The sequence below is a fragment of the Esox lucius genome, chromosome 12, assembly GCF_011004845.1.
Source record: "Esox lucius isolate fEsoLuc1 chromosome 12, fEsoLuc1.pri, whole genome shotgun sequence".
Classification (NCBI taxonomy): domain Eukaryota; kingdom Metazoa; phylum Chordata; class Actinopteri; order Esociformes; family Esocidae; genus Esox; species Esox lucius.
In genome coordinates, this window is record NC_047580.1 from 4,447,966 (window position 1) to 4,465,468 (window position 17,503).

The 17,503-nt window shown below is 43.8% G+C and overlaps 1 protein-coding gene across 1 annotated transcript in view; it reads left to right on the top strand.

The window, feature by feature from the left end:
- Positions 1-17,503, top strand: part of LOC105025250 (helicase ARIP4) — a 71,476-nt gene that overhangs the window by 11,452 nt on the left and 42,521 nt on the right. Inside the window, exon 2 of the mRNA XM_010895805.3 lies at positions 7,428-7,608. Coding sequence (XP_010894107.2) covers positions 7,482-7,608 — 127 coding nt within the window. The 5' untranslated portion in view covers positions 7,428-7,481. The remainder of the gene's footprint in view (positions 1-7,427; positions 7,609-17,503) is intronic.

The following is a 17,503-nucleotide window of genomic DNA, read 5'->3' on the forward strand; positions in this document are numbered from 1 at the left end:
ACTAGCCTCTTTACACTGGCTGCCTGTTAGGGTTAGGGCTGATTTTAAGGTTTTATTGTTAACCTATACAGCAATACAATACAACTTGCTCCTAGAGTGAGGAGAACAAGTATTTGATACACTGTCGATTTTGCAGGTTTTCCCACTTACAAAGCATGTAGAAGTCTGTACTTTTTATCATAGGTACTCTTCAACTGTGAGTGACGGAATCTAAAACAAAAATCCAGAAAATCACATTGTATGATTTTTAAGTAACTAATTTGCATTTTATTGCATGACATAAGCATTTGATACATCAGAAAAGCACAACTTAATATTTGGTACAGAAACCTTTCTTTGGAATTACAGGGATCATACATTTCCTGTAGTTCTTGACCAGATTTTGGCCCACTCCTCCATACAGACCTTCTCCAGATCCCTCAGGTTTCGGGACTGTCGCTGGGCAATATGGACTTTCAGCTCCCTCCAAAGATTTTCTACTGGGTTCAGGTCTGGAGACTGGCTAGGCCACTCCAAGACCTTGAGATGCTTCTTACGGAGCCACTCCTTAGTTGCCCTGGCTGATGGCGGCGTAGTGTGTTACTAATGGTTGTGTTACCAGGAGAACAGGAGGGCTTCTTAAAGAAAAACTAACAGGTCTGTGAGAGCCGGAATTCTTACTGGTTGGTAGGTGATCAAATACTTATGTCATGCAATAAAATGCAAATTAATTATTTAAAAATCATGCAATGTGATTTTCTGGATTTTTGTTTTAGATTCCGTTTCTCACAGTTTCTCACAGGTGTACCTACGATAAAAATTACAGACCTCTACATGCTTTGTAAGTAGGAAAACCTGCAAAATTGGCAGTGTATCAAATACATTCCCCACTGTAAATCACACATAGGGTATTGATGAACCAAATATATTAACGATCAAAATATTTACTGTACATTGTGTAATTTGTTGAGAACCAAATGACAACGGTCTTTCACATCTTTCACATGTTCTCAGTGTGAACCTGCTCTCACCTGTGAAGAGAACGGGGCACCAGTGGCAGATATGCCAATTCTGATGTTCTCTGCCGAATGCCAGTCGATCTGCACCGTGCTGAGCTGTGAGCACAGATCTCACTAGAGAGCGAAACACAAAATCAGAGAAGAATCCGTCAGGAAGGAGAGCGCAGTTGTTTGTGGCCTCCCCCTGCCAAACCATTCCCTTTTTGGGTGTTGTCTTGCTGTGGCCTCTTCAGTGCATCTGCTGTAATTTCCATATGCACCATAACAGGTGACAGTGATTAAAATAACTTTTGTTACTTTTTGTTCTGAGTGTTGTTTAGGTGCCATTTGTCAAACTCCAAGCTGGCTGTTATGCACTTTTTACTGAGGAGGGGCTTCTGTCTGACAACTCTATCATGAAGAACTGCTAGCAAATCTGCCTCAGTTATTTTGTCAAGGAGGTCTTTCTTTTGCAAATTTACATCTAAGTTAGTTTAAGAATCCTTTCCATCTTTCTCACTCGTAGGATTGGTATTGTTTACCATTTACCAACTAAGGTTTAGACTTAAACCAGTACAACAAAAAGCCGAATACTGAAAAAGCTACAACCCCACATTTTTGGGAGGATGTGATGCAGAACTGAAGCCCCATACAGATTTGATACTTTTGTGCCACATGCTTCATGGGAGTGGCAAGTGCATCTAGTAGCATCTGTAAACACTAGTTTATTTGGGCAATGAAAAAAGTTGCGATTCAAATTATACAGAAGGTTCACATATTGTACAGTTATTTGCTGCAATGATGCACATTAAGGTGACTATTTTTAGAATTCTGCTTTCATTTTACAGAGCAAAAATCCTGTCTTCTGGGATAATAGTAATGAAGGTAATTAGTGCTGGGAGATGTGGCATGGGAGAGCCACTGTCTTTTCACGGTGCCACTCCGAGGGTTGTGGGCATACAGTAAATCTCCCACACTATCTTAAAGTTTGGAAATCAACTCAGTCCCTATTTAGATACAAGTTTCTTTCCTGGACCTAGTTTAGGTTGTGAAAGTAGTGTAAGTTTAGGCAGAAACAAGGGAGCATCGGAGGGTCATCCAAATCAAAAGGCTGGATGATGGCTAGGTGCTTTTGATGATGATGATAATGATGAGACGGCATCAGCCGTTGGCACAGGAAAAGGCTGTGAGTGCAATGTGAGTTTTATTTCACCTGAGTGATAAGCTCTAAAATGCCTCCTGGGGGGCTTTGCCTCTCTGCCTTCCAGGAACAGGCTGCTTCCAGCGTCTTTCTTCTAAGTAGTCCTCAGCCTTTACAGAGAAGCCTGTTTTTGTTTGTGTTGTTTCCATCTTCTCTGATGTAAGGAGAGGGTGAGTCTGTGCCTATCCTTTGTGTTTACAAAGGACCTGATTCTCCAGTGAAATAGAAATTTAACACTACTGTTGTTTGCTCCTTGGGGTTTAAGGCTGGGTGTTTCTGTAAAAGCACTTTGTGACAACTGCTGTTGTAAAAATGGCTTTATAAATACATTTGATTGATTGATTGAGTATCAAACCCCACTGGAGGATTTACAGTGGGGAATGTATTTGATACACTGCCAATTTTGCAGGTTTTCCTACTTACAAAGCATGTAGAGGGCTGTAATTTTTATCGTAGGTACACTTCAACTGTGAGAAACGGAATCTAAAAGCAAAATTCAGAAAATCACATTGTATGATTTTTAAATAATTAATTTGCATTTTATTGCATGACGTAAGTATTTGATCACCTACCAACTAGTAAGAATTCCGGCTCTCACAGACCTGTTAGTTTTTCTTTAAGAAGCCCTCCTGTTCTCCTGGTCAATTTCCCTGAAGAGAGCTGGGACCACAGTCTCAAAGAAAACCTTTAGTAGCACACTACGCCGTCATGGATTAAAATCCTGCTGCTCATGCAAGGTCCCCTTGCTCAAGCCAGCAGTGGTCCAGGCCCGTCTGAAGTTTGCCAATGACTGTCTGGATGATCCAGAGGAGGAAGGGGAGAAGGTCATGTGGTCTGATGAGACAAAAATAGAGCTTTTTGGTCTAAACTCCACTCGCCGTGTTTGGAGGAAGAAGAAGGCTGAGTACAACCCCAAGAAAACCATCCCAACCGTGAAGCATGGAAGTGGAAACATAATTCTTTGGGGATGCTTTTCTGCAAAGGGGACAGGACGACTGCATCGTATTGAGGGGAGGATGGATGGGGCCATGTATCGCCATGTATTCCCTCAGTAAGAGCATTGAAGATGAGTCGTGGCTGGGTCTTCCAGCATGACAACGACCTGAAACACACAGCCAGGGCAACTAAGGAGTGGCTCTGTAAGAAGCATCTCAAGGTCCTGGAGTGGCCTAGCCAGTCTCCAGACCTGAACCCAATAGAAAATCTTTGGAGGGAGCTGAAAGATCGTATTGCCCAGCGATAGCCCCGAAACCTGAAGGATCTGGAGAAGGTCTGTATGGAGGAGTGGGCCAAAATCCCTGCTGCAGTGTGTGCAAACCTGGTCAAGAACTACAGGAAAAGTATGATCTCTGTAATTGCAAACAAATGTTTCTGTACCAAATATTAAGTTCTGCTTTTCTGATGTATCGAATACATATGTCATGCAATAAAATGCAAATTAATTGCTTACAAATCATACAATGTGATTTTCTGGATTTCTTTTTTTGATTCCGTCACTCACAGTTGAAGAGTACCTATGATAAAAATTACAGAAAACCTGCAAAATCGGCAGTGTATCAAATATTTGTTCTCCCCACTGTATGTGGGTTTGTGGAAAGGAAGAAAGTGGTGGATTTTCCGAAGTAGCCTGAAGGAAATGCTCCGTTAGCCTGGTTGTGAGACATATATTGTTTGGCTTACTCCAAATATGAAAATAAAGTAATAATGTATTTTATTGACAAAAATCATGAAAGAGGATTTGGTTAAATAACAAAACATTTCCACTCTGCTCCCTTAATATCATGAGTTAGTACTGGAATTGACACATGCCCTTGGTTTTAAACCATGTATGGGACTTTCTATTGAGTTATTTTATTTATAGAATCATATAACGTTTCAAGATAAAACATGTGCCTAATGGAATTATTTTGCCATTCAACCAACATCTTATGTACTCCCCCAAATGTTTATAGCTGACCCCTTGCCATCTCCTGCCACTTTCATTGTGGCTTTCAACCAAAGTGGTGCCATGTTACTTCGTATGAGTGATATCATCTGAAACATTAGACAGATGGCGGATACGTTTTATAGCAGTGTCCTCTTGACATAATGTGTATACAAACTTTATCCGGGATTATATAACATTTTATGCTACTAGAGTGCTGTAAGAATCTCTGTTTAGCTCATTGCTATTATGGAATGTAGTGACAGCAAAATAGAATATAATGTTTCAGATGAAGTTACGAATACATAGCTTCTATAGGCCACATCACTGCACGGAGAGCTTTAAAAGGGACACATTTTTGTGTTTTGGAGCTTCTCTTTTACATTGTATTTACATAAACAATGTACATTTGGTCGTAAAAATCTAATTCAACCAAGACGTTGAGCAAGGTAGGAGTTGGATTCAAATCTAAAAGTTACATTTGAGTTTCTTTACTAGTGAACTTTAAATCTTGAATGCCAGCTTCCTTATTTTGGAATTGGCTTTAATTAAGCATTAATTCACAAGGGGGTCTGGTATATCCCAGGACTAAGAACTATTCTTACGCATTACTATTATAAACTAGTTACAACTGAAAAAATATAGTCTCAAACAACGCCTTTAAGCCAGTAGGAGTTCAGGAATTAAACCACCCTGTTTATATTGCAAAATGAAGTACCTTCTCATGTATCGACTAGGCATACAAGTAAACACACACAGATCCTCTTAGTCTCTGTCCATCATCATGAACTCTATAGGCTATCACATGTCAGCAGATAGCCGAGCCGAACAAAGGCCTTGCTGAGAGAAAACAATGTAATTTAACAGTCTGATAAGACAATATTCAGTAGCACTACAACAGCCTGTGGCCTGCCTGACTGGCCCTGACTCACTCACTCTATGGAGGGGGAGCAGGTTGGAGAGGGGTGAGGATCAGGGCGAGGGGAGTAGCGGCGTGGTAGAAGACTGTCTTGGTGTTGGAAGGTGGGTGGGTGTAGATTGCATGTTGATGTTCACTGCCTTTGTCTGAAGGGTACGTGTACTCGAAGTACATTGATTATTCATTGATTTGAAGTACATTCTGTGTGCATGCACCTAGGAGATGGGAAGGCGGTCCTTTGCACCTGTTGTTCCGCAAGCAGACAGGAGGCTGTTTGAGACAGACCAGGACTACTGTACAGGGAATGAGAGGGCTGCTGGTGAACCAGTCAGTGTAGCTGTGGAGAGGGAGTTGACAGAGTAGTGGAGTTCACTGATCACTTGAACCAGAGGGTACTCCTACTTACTGGCAAAATAGGAGAACGTTTGGAAGAGATAAAAGGCTGGAGGGGTGGAAGGAGATATGGAGAAAGAGATGGCTGTGGAAGGATAGAGGAACAGATAGAGGTAAAAGAAGAGCTTGAGAGTGAACAGGATTATGAGTGACCCTTACCTAAGATCTGCTGCTTATGTCCACCATGTTCCCAAACTAAAGGTCACTGGTTCTAATCTCTGAGGAGACAAGGTGGGAAGAAAACTGGTGGTTACTGTAAATAACAATGTTTTTTTTGTTTGAATAAAAAAATGTAGTAGCTGCACAATTTCTTGCTGACATTTGGTCAAATAAGCTGTCATCATCAGGGTATAATGTCAAACACTGCAGGTGGTTTGGAGAGACATATGCAGGTGTAAGTAATTATGACCATAATTGCTCTTATCGTATGGAAATAACACATTGACTATATCTGAATTAACTCATTAAAAAGACAACAGAATTGATAACACACAATCATAAATGTGACTTACTATAAGCCACATTTAAAAATCACAGGAATGGTTTAAGGTCAAACTCTACATTGACAGCAAAGGGCCCAATGGTCTTTAGATTGAAGGTCTTAAACAGCCTCTCTTGTTAAAATACTCCTATGTGGAGAGGGTGCTGTGTTCGATTCTGGTATAACATAGCGGTTCATCTCCAGAAAGTGGGCACCAAAGGGGTACATCAAGATGTGCACCTAATCTTGTTAAAGTATTCTGAGATTATGACTTTACATGTTCAAGTTTAACAACTCAGTTTTTCCAGATTTATTGAAATCCTTACAGTTTAATGTCTTAATGTTCTCTGAAATGAAAGCATAGAATGAATAAACAATTGGAGACAAAAAATTAATCTAAATAATAATCTTATAATCTGAAGTTTTTACTCATCAAAGTAGCCACTCTTTGCTGACATAACAGCTGAACACACTCTTTGCATAATTTTCTAAAAGAATGTCAAATATTGTTTGGAAGGTTCTTCCCAACACTGTTGCAGAGGTTCCCACAAATGTGTTGCACTTGTAGGTTGCTTTGCTTTCACCGTTCTGCCCATTTCATCCCAAACCAAAGATTTCCTATCTTGGAATGGCTTTCTTACTGCCGTTCGACCTGTCCAACTTGCTGCTCGAAGTCTTCTCTTCATGTTAATTTACTTCCATTGCTGCAGAACAGCTGTACGTTATTAATCCATTACTTGTTCCCTGAAAAAGGGTAAATTTTTAATATTTGTAACATTTCAGATTATTCACTGGACTTGAACTGCTTAAATTTCTATAAAAACTGGAATAATGGGGGTTTTCTAAAATGTTTGACCGGTAGTGCATATTTTCACAAGGACAGGTAAAAGTCAAATAACTGGTTGAGCTGATAAGGACCTTTGATGGGGATATCATGTTTGAGGGTGCATGAAAGATCTACATCTATAAGTGGCGTTGCTTCAGGCTCAGGCATTAAACTGTAAATTGCAGGCCAGTAAAGGCCCACAGCAGTGTTGAGAGGAAGACATTTGAAGAGGTCGGTCAGTTTACCGAGTGATCTCAGATTTTTTTGTCACACAAGAATACGACTAATGGACGGTCCAAAAACACTTTGCTTATATTATCATCAGAACTAAGAATGGTTAGAGATTTTGGAGTACCAAGTTTTTAAAACACAAGAATAGTATTTTTTGAGGGACTGTCCTTGTTTTTTCTCTTCAAATATATTAGCTGGTAAAATAATGGTCCATGTTTTATGGGTATTTTCAGAGGACTTTATTGATGGTGCCACAGTAACACTTAAAAAACTCAGTGATTTGGACAAAACATCAGAATAATGCATCAAATCATACATTTACAATGGTCTTATGCACCACTTTAGTTTTTAGCCTTTAACCTAGTACTAGTCTGATGGTTTTTGCTTTCAGTTGGCCCATTAACAATCACCCAGGACCACAGTCCTGGAGGCTCCATGTTTATGGGTATTTATATGATGTGTGTTTGTATTGCAGGTCCCCTGTGTGTGAGGATGCGTAGGTAATGCTCCTGTCTGACAGAGGGACACCATGTCTGAAGAATGGACCTCGGGAAGAGACATGGACTCCCACCACCTCAGCAGTCAGGACGAGGAGGATGAGGAGCTGGAAGAGGAGGAGGTGGAGGAGAATGATGGAGATGAAGACTGTGTCCATGGTAGGTGGAAATGGAAAAAAGATATACAGAAATTGAAAATACATGCTATGAATAAACCTGATATGTTATAATCCTATTTAACGATGTCGCAAAAAAAGGCAACCAATGGTTTTGATCTCCATTTGGAATATGTTCGGTAGTATTGATTGCACCAAGAATAATTGCACACGTCACAAAATAATATAAAATCTTTGGAAGAAGAACAGAAAAAGTCACCATCATCATCCCCATCATGCACCATCATGGCAATTGCAACACCTCAACTAGTGGATCTCGATATCCTGCCAATGTCAAATAATAACAGAAGGAGTGCAGTGTGGCATAAAAAGTAAATATTTCACTCCATTCTGTCTCTAAAAAGTTGTCTTCCACATATTTTATTTTTGCGCCTTTAACAGAGCTTACCATTGCTCACACCTAACTGCAACATGCTTAGCTAACCACAATTAAATTATTTTTCTTGCTACTTCCCATCTCTGCTTTTTTACGTTAACGTAATCAGGTGAAAGAACAGTAGAGCGCTTACAGTAGGCTGCATTAATTTAATGACCCCTGATTTGGATGTTTGTCTGTAGTCCGAAGGATCACTTTAGCCTAACTGGAAGGAACTCACTTCAGTGTATTTCACTAAAAGATATTAAACCATTGTATGTACATCAAGTAGATATTTATCAAGTACACAATTTCTAATCTCATTATGAATTGTGTTTGCTCAGAAACTTTAGCACTAAGACAATTTCATTGATAGCTAAAGTTTCATGTATTTGTTGATTCTATAATACTTTTTTGACTGTTCTGTAAAAACAAATGTAATAGTAATTGTTAATGTAAACAAAATCCACTATTGATGTATTGGACTTTCTGCCATGGTATTGAAATGAGTATTGATAAGCTTAAAATTTCTCTGGTATCATATTTAATTTGAAAATTCTGGTATCGTGATATACCTAGTTCAATAATATTATGTCAAGCATGGAAGAGTTAACCATGATGTGTATCTAACATGTTTTGATGGAAGGGAACATACTTTAATTTTCATTTAGGAGTTTCCGTTAGTGATTTTGAACTGATTTAATGAGTTGGTTCAAACCTACAGTCATATCATCTGTCTTTCCTTTCCAGTTGTGTGTATTTTCAGGCTGGTCATTGGTAGAAAGACATTGAAGGAGATTAATTCTGTCTAAACCCTGTTCAGCTCTGAGAGGGGCCGAGTTTTGAATGGGTTACAAGAAGAAAGAAAATTGAGAAGGAGAGGGATAGTTGAGTAGAAAGAGTGCTGTTCATTCCCTAGGAGGTGGTGGTGACATTCACAGATGGTTTTGGGTATGTCACTGTGACACAGCGTTCCCCAAACCTGTTATGAAAGACGTCCCTCAGCCTTGCCGTCCTTCCCCCCACTTTCTGTATCTGAGCAGCTATGCCTCGTTAAGCTCTGAAGCACAGCTCTACTGCAGTCCTGTAGCACACACACACACACACACACTATTATACAAGTTTCTGTGGGAATGAATAATGGGGTTTGAGCTGGAGTGTACTGTTCTGTTCTTTGTCATGTTTTGTCATATAGTTGTTTCACAGTCAGAAAATTGAGTGCCCTGAAGTCTAGCTACTGTACTTGGGCTCTGCTCAGTATCAGAATTTACACATTCCTACAACACTTTGTCTCACACACTCTTTCAGTATCTACAGATTTGCATAAATCTAAACTCAATAACCAGTAAAGACCAAGCCAAAACATGTTTTTAGAATATACAGCTCTGGAAAAAATTAAGAGACCACTTCAAAATTATCAGTTTCTCTGGTTTTACTCTTCATAGGTATGTGTTTGAGTAAAATGTCAGTAGTTTATTCTATAAACTACTGACAAAATTACTTCCAAATTACAAATACAAATATTGAAAACTGGTTTTCAGACCTCAAATAATGCAAAGAAAACAAATTCATATTAATTTTTCAACAATAAAATACTAATGTTTTATAACTTAGGAAGAGTTCTGAAATCAATATTTGGTGGAATAACCCAGATTTTTTTATCACAGCTTTCATGCGTCTTGGCATGCTCCCCACCAGTCTGTCACATTGCTGTTGGGTGACTTTATGCCACTCCTGGCCCAAAAATTCAAGTAGCTTGGCTTTGTTCGATGGCTTGTGGTCATCCATCTTCCTCTTGATCAAATTCCAGAGGTTTTCAATTGGGTTCAGGTCTGGAGATTGGGCTGGCCATGACAGGGTCTTGATCTGGTGGTCCTCCATCCACACCTTGATTGATCTGGCTGTGTGGCATGGAGTATTGTCCTGCTGGAAAAACTAATTCTCACATTGTCCGAGCAGAAGGAAGCAGGTGTTCTTCCAGGATAACCTTGAACTTGATTCATGCGTCCTTCACAAAGACAAATCTGCCCAATTCCAGCCTTGCTGAAACATCCCCAGATCATCACGATCCTCCACCAAATTTCACAATTTCAAACCGTCCTCGCCTTGCACTTCACCCCAGCTGCTGTTTGCCATTCTTTTTGTAGGTCATCCTACGGTTGTTGAGTGACATTTGAATGAGTTGACGGTCATCTCGCTCACTGGACAGTTGTTTTTGCCCTCTGCAAGTCTGTAGCTTTGTTGTCCCCAATGTCTGTTTGCTTGACCTTGTTCTTATGAACCGCCATCTATGAAATTTTAAGGATGGAAGCAACCAGAATGACCTTTGAGGTACTACTTACACTGGTTTTCCCATCCAGCTGGTCCTATTGCAAGAGGATATTGATGACCACAGCAGTGATTTTTATACTTTTCCTCATTAAACTAGGTTTGGTTCAGGTAATCATCTAATCAGTACCTCATTAAGTAAAATGAGGTGTGCCTGTGTTGGAAGTTAACAGACACTGGAGTGGAATGGCTGCCATACATGTAGAGATGCTGATTTAAGGAAAATGGAGTGATCTCTTGTCATGGTGCGGTGAGCAGCAGCGCCACCGTGCCATATTTTCACAAGTTCCCATATTCTCACAAACACATCCCGGACTGTCACATGTTTCCTATCTTCCACACCAGGTCCCAATCTTGCTAATTTGTATGTGTATGTATGTTTCCCCTCTGCTCCCCACATGGTGGCTCATTGTTCTTGTCGTGTTTGGATGTTGTGTGTGTTGCCGTTGTTGACTCCACACCGACTACACCTGCCTGCACCTGGTTCCTTGCTCTTGCAACACTGCACTACACCACCTTTTGTGACATCTCTTAATTTTTACCGGAGCTGTATATACACTGCTCAAAAATAATTATGGAACACTTAAATCACACATGTGGTCTCATTGAACAAAATATATTAAAGATCAAAATCTTTACAGTACATTGTGTTATTTGTTGAGAACATCATGACATAACAATGTTCAATGGAAACCAAAATCACCAACCGATTGAGGGCTGGATTCAAACTCACACGAAAGTCTAAATCAAAATCAAACTCATAATGTGACTCAGTGGTGTGTTTGGCCCCCATGTGCTTGTTTGCACTCCAAACTACGTCTGGGGATGCTCCTGATTAGACAGCAGATGGTGTCCTGGGGGAACTCCTCCCAGACCTGAACCAGAGCATCAGTGAGCTCCTGGAAAGTCTGTGGTGTTACTTGGCGCCGTCTGATGCACCGATACATAACGTCCCAGAGGTTCTCAATTGGATTCAGGTCTGGGGAACATGATGGCCAATCAATGGCATTAATGCTTTTGTCATCCAAGATGTGCCTACAGACTCTGACAACATGAGGCCGGGCATTGTCCTGAACCAGGAGGCAACCGGCCATCCACGTGATGTAAAAGGAAACGTGTTTTATCAGACCAGGCCACCTTCTTCCATTGCTCCGTGGTCCAGTTCTGATGCTCACGTGCCTATTGTAGGCGCTTTAGGCAGTGGACAGGGGTCAGCATGGGCACCTTGACTGGTCTGCGGCTATATAGCCCTATATGCAACAAACTACAATGCAATGTGTGTTCTGACACCTTTCTATCAGTACCGGCAGTAACTTGTTCAGCAATTTGAGCTACAGTAGCTTGTCTGTTGGATCAGACCATTCGCTCCCCACATGCGTCAGTGAGCCTTAGCCGTCCATGACCCTGTCGCCGGTTCACCGCTTTTCCTTCTTTGGACAACGTTTGATAGGTATTGACCACTGCAGACTGGGAACACTCCACAAGGGCTATGTGTGTATATATATATATACACATACAGCTCCGGAAAAAAATGAAGAGACCACTGCGCCTTTTTCTTGAAATGAAACAGCCAAGATGGAATTGAAGTGCAGACTTTCAGCTTCAATTCAAGGGATTGAATAAAATATTGTCTGGAATGCATGGACATCACCAAACGCTGGGTTTCCTCCTTTGTGATGCTTTGCCAGGCCTTTACTGCAGCTGTCTTCAGTTGTTGTTTGTTTGTGACTGTTAGGGTTACACTTCAGAATTCTTCCGGCTGCTTCTGTCTTCTGTCACATCATCAATAAACACTAGTGATCCAGTGCCACTGGAAGCCATACATGCCCATGCCATCACACTGCCTCCACCGTGTTTTACAAATAATGTGGTATGCTTCAGATCATGAGCCGTTCCAAGCTTTCTCCATCCTTTTTTCTTCCCATCATTCTGGTACAGGTTGATCTTAGATTCATCTGTCCAAAGAATGCTCTTGCAGTATTGGGCTGGCTTCTTAGATGTTTTTTGGCAAAATCTTGCCTTTTTATTCTTGAGGCTTATGAATGGTTTTCACCTTGTTGTGAACTCTCTGTATTTGCTCTCGTGAGGTCTTTTCTTTATGGTCGACTTGGACAAGAGAGTGTTCCTCACTTGGCTGGATGTTATGTAAGATTTTTTTTACTATGGAAAGGATCTTACGATCATCCACCACTGTTGTTTTCTGTTTACGTCCAGGCCTTTTTGTGTTGCAGAGCTCACCAGTGTGTTATTTTTTTCTCTGAATGTACCAAACTGTTGATTTGGCCACTGCTAATGTTCCTGTTATCTCTCTGATGGATTTTTATTTTGCAGCCTAAGGATGGCCTTTTTCACTTGCATTGAGAGCTCCTTTGACCGCATGTTGTGGATTCACAGCAACAGCTTCCAAATGCGAATGCCACACCTGGAAATCAACTCCAGACCTTTACCTGCATAATTTATGAAATAACAAAGGAATAGCCCACACCTGTTCATGAAACAGCTTTTGAAGTCCATACCATATCATCATCTTCCGCTTATCCGGGGCCGGGTCGCGGGGGCAGCAGTCTAAGCAGGGATGCCCAGACTTCCCTCTCCCCAGACACTTCCTCCAGCTCTTCCGGGGGGACACCGAGGCGTTCCCAGGCCAGCCGGGAGACATAGTCCCTCCAGCGTGTCCTAGGTCTTCCCCGGGGTCTCCTCCCGGTGGGACAGGACCGGAACACCTTCCCAGGAAGGCGTTCCGGAGGCATCCGAAACAGATGCCCAAGCCACCTCAGCTGACCCCTCTCGATGTGGAGGAGCAGCGGCTCTACTCCGAGCTCCTCCCGGGTGACCGAGCTTCTCACCCTATCTCTAAGGGATCGCCTTCCCTCACTCGTGAACAGGACCCCTAGGTACTTAAACTCCTCCACTTGAGGCAGGCACTCTCCACCAACCTGAAGTGGGCAAGCCACCCTTTTCCGACTGAGGACCATGGCCTCGGATTTGGAGGTACTGATTTTCATCCCCACCGCTTCACACTCGACTGCAAACCGTCCAAGTGCATGCTGAAGGTCCTGGCTTGAAGGGGCCAACACGACAACATCATCCGCAAAGAGCAGAGACGAAATCGTGTGGTCCCCAAACCTGACACCCTCCGGCCCTAGAAATTCTGTCCATAAAAATTACGAACAGAACCGGTGACAAAGGGCAGCCCTGCCGGAGTCCAACATGCACAGGGAACAAGTCTGACTTACTGCCGGCAATGCGGACCAAGCTCCTGCTTCGGTCGTACAGGGACCTGACAGCCCTTAGCAAAGGTCCCAGGACCCCATATTCCCGAAGCACTCTCCACAGGATGCCGCGAGGGACACAGTCGAATGCCTTCTCCAAATCCACAAAACACATGTGGACTGGTTGGGCAAACTCCCATGAACACTCCATCACCCTGTAGAGGGTATAGAGCTGGTCCAGTGTTCCCTTCTTAAAAAGAGGGACCACCACCCCGGTCTGCCATCCCAGAGGCACTGTCCCCGACTGCCACGCGATGTTGCACAGGTGTGTCAACCAAGACAGCCCCACAACATCCAGAGACTTGAGGTACTCAGGGCGGATCTCATCCACCCCCGGTGCCTTGCCACCGAGGAGTTTCTTAACCACCTCTGTGACTTCAGCCCGGGTGATGGACAAGTCCACCTCTGAGCCCTCATCCTCTGCTTCCTCAATGGATGACGTGACGGCGGGATTGAGGAGATCCTCGAAGTACTCCTTCCACCGCCCGACGACATCCCCAGTTGAGGTCAATAGCTGCCCACCTCTACTGTAAACAGCGTTGGTAGGGCACTGTTTCCCTCTCCTGAGGCGCGGATGGTTTGCCAGAATCTCTTCGAGGCCAGCCGATAGTCCTTCTCCATGGCCTCACTGAACTCCTCCCAGGCCCGAGTTTTTGCCTCCACAACCACCCGGGCTGCAGTCCGCTTGGCCTGTCGGTACCCGTCAGCTGCCTCAGGAGTCCCACAAGCCAACCAGGCCTGATAGGACTCCTTCTTCAGCTTGACAGCATCCCTTACTTCCGGTGTCCACCACCGGGTTCGGGGATTGCCGCCTCGACAGGCACCGGAGACCTTACGGCCACAGCTCCGAGCGGCCGCTTCGACAATGGCGGTGGAGAACATGGTCCACTCGGACTCAATATCTCCAGCCTCCCTCGGAATCCAGTCAAAGCTCTGCCGGAGGTGGGAGTTAAAGATCTCTCTGACAGGAGACTCGGCCAGACGTTCCCAGCAGACCCTTACAGTACGCTTGGGCCTGCCGAGTCTGTCCAGCTTCCTCCCCCGCCATCGGATCCAACTCACCACCAGGTGGTGATCAGTTGACAGCTCCGCCCCTCTCTTCATCCGAGTGTCCAAGACATGTGGCTGCAGGTCAGATGAAACGACAACAAAGTCGATCATCGACCTGCGGCCTAGGGTGTCCTGGTGCCACGTGCACTGATGGACACCCTTATGCTTGAACATGGTGTTCGTTATGGACAAACTGTGACTAGCACAGAAGTCCAATAACTGAACACCGCTCAGGTTCAGATCAGGGGGGCCGTTCCTCCCAATCACGCCCCTCCAGGTGTCACTGTCGTTGCCCACGTGGGCGTTGAAGTCCCCCAGTAGTCGGAGCACTTTCCAGCACCCCTCCCAGAGACTCCAAGAAGGTTGGGTACTCTGCACTGCCGTTCGGCCCGTAGGCACAAACAACAGTGAGAGACCTATCCCCGACCCGTAGGCGCAGGGAAACGACCCTCTCGTTCACCGGGGTAAACTCCAACACATGGCGGCAGAGCTGGGGAGCTATAAGCAAACCCACACCAGCCCGCCGCCTCTCACCATGGGCAACTCCAGAGTGGTGAAGAGTCCATCTTCTCTCAAGGAGTGTGGTTCCAGAGCCCAAGCCGTGCGTAGAGGTGATCCCGACTACCTCTAGTCGGAACCTCTCAACCTCACGCACGATCTCAGGCTCCTTCCCCGCCAGCGAGGTGACATTCCACGTCCCTAGAGCTAGTTTCCGTGTCCAGGGATCGGGTTGTCTAGGCCCCCGCCTTCGACTGCCGCCCGATCCTCTCTGCACCGGCCCCTTATGGTCCCTCCTGTGGGTGGTGAGCCCACGGGAGGGTGGCCCCATGTCGCTCGTTCGGGCTGGGCCCGGCCGGGCCCCATGGGGAAAGGCCCGGCCACCAGGCGCTCGCAAACGAGCCCCAACCCCGGGCCTGGCTCCAGGGTGGGGCTCCAGGGTGGGGCCCCGGCTGCGCCATGCCGGGCGACGTCACAGAACACAAGATTTCTTTCATCATTAAGGGGTTTTTGAACCGCTCTTAGTCTGACCCGTCGCCTAGGACCTGTTTGCCTTGGGAGACCCTACCAGGGGCATATAGCCCCAGACAACATAGCTCCTAGGGTCACTCGGGTACTCAAACCCCTCCACCACGTTAAGGTGGCAGTTCAAGGAGAGGGCTTTTGAAGTCAATTATCCAATTACTTGTGGTCCTTTGAAAAAGAGGGGGCTACATATTAAAGAGCTGTAATTCCTAAACCATTCCTCCTATTTGGATGTGAATACCTTCAAATTAAAGCTGAGAGACTGCACTTTAAGCCAATTTTTATTGTTTAACTGTAACTTGAATGCAGTTTTTATATTCTAAATTGGATGGGGAGCGTCGATGAACTGCAACCCCCAGGTTTCCCAGCAGATGTTCAGTGGAGTTCTAGTCCAAGTTTTGGCTGGGACACTCAATGACATTCACAGACTTTTACTTCAGAGTTGTCTTGGCTGTGTGGTGAAAGATGAAACTTCGCCCATGCTCTGGATCTGGTTTTCTTTAAGGACCTCTCTGTATTTTGCTCTGCTCACAATCTTGACCAGCTTCTCAGTTTCTGCCACTAAGATGCATCTTCTTAGCATAATGTTGCTTCACTGAAGGGATGGTATTAGCCAGTTGTTGAGTGGTACCTTGTTTCTTCCAGATGTAGCGCGTGACATTCAGACTTTATACTTTGATTTTGGTCTCATCAGACCAGAAAATATTTTTTCTCATGTTCTCAGAGTACTGAAGGCATCATATGCCATGTACTTAGGTGTGGCTTCCATATTGCCATTTTACTTTGAAGGCCTGACAGATGGATTTCAGAGAGGTTTGTCCTTCTGGCATGTTCTCTAATCTCTACAGAGAAACCCTGAAGCTCTGTTATAGTGGCAATTTATCTTCCTCACCTCCCAAACCAAGGCCTGTTTTGCCAGGTTGAGATAAGTATTTTACCTAAGGAGCCAACTGAGCTCCTATGAATGTTTTAGCAATTTTTTTTAGAACCTTCCACAGATCTATCCCTTGACACACTTTTCTCAGAGATTTCCAGAAAGTTCCCAGGACTTAATTACTTCATTTTTGCTCTGACATTAACTGTATAGTCATGTGTGTTCCTTTCCAAATCATATCTGATCAACTGAATGTGCCACAGTTAGACCCTAATCAAGTTCTAGAGTTATCTCAATAATTACCAAAGGACTTAGGATGCATCTGAACTCTTATTGGAGTGTTATGGCAAATGGTCCGAACACTTACACTACTGTTCAAAAGTCACTTAGGGTCACTTGGGGTCCTAAGGGTCACAGAGTTGCAAAGAAAACTCCATATCTCCATAGCAGTACAATAGAAAGAAAAGTTAAAGATGGGCAAACATACATAGACACTGGACAGAGGAAGAACTCTGTCTAGAAGGCCAGCATCCCGGAGTCGCCTCTTCACTGTTGACATTGAGACGGATGTTTTGCGGGTGCTATTTAATGAAGATGCTAGATGAGGCCAGTTTTATAGGTTATGAGGTGACTGTTTCTGAAATTAGACACTCTAATGTATTTGTCCTCTTTCTCATTTGTGCACCGGGGCCTCCTACCCCTCTTTCTATCCTGGTTAGAGCCAGTATGTGCTGTTCTGTGAAGGTAGTACACATTGTTGTACGAGATCTTGAGTTTCCTGTCAATTTCTCACATGGAATTGCCTTCATTTATCAGAACAAGAATAGACTGATGGGTTTCAGAAGAATGTTATTTGTTTCTGGCCATTTTGAGCCTGTAATCAAACAAACAAACTCTGATGCTGAAGATGCTGAACTAATCTAAAGAAGGCCAGTATTATTGCTTCTTTAATCAGCACAACAGTTTTCATCTGTGC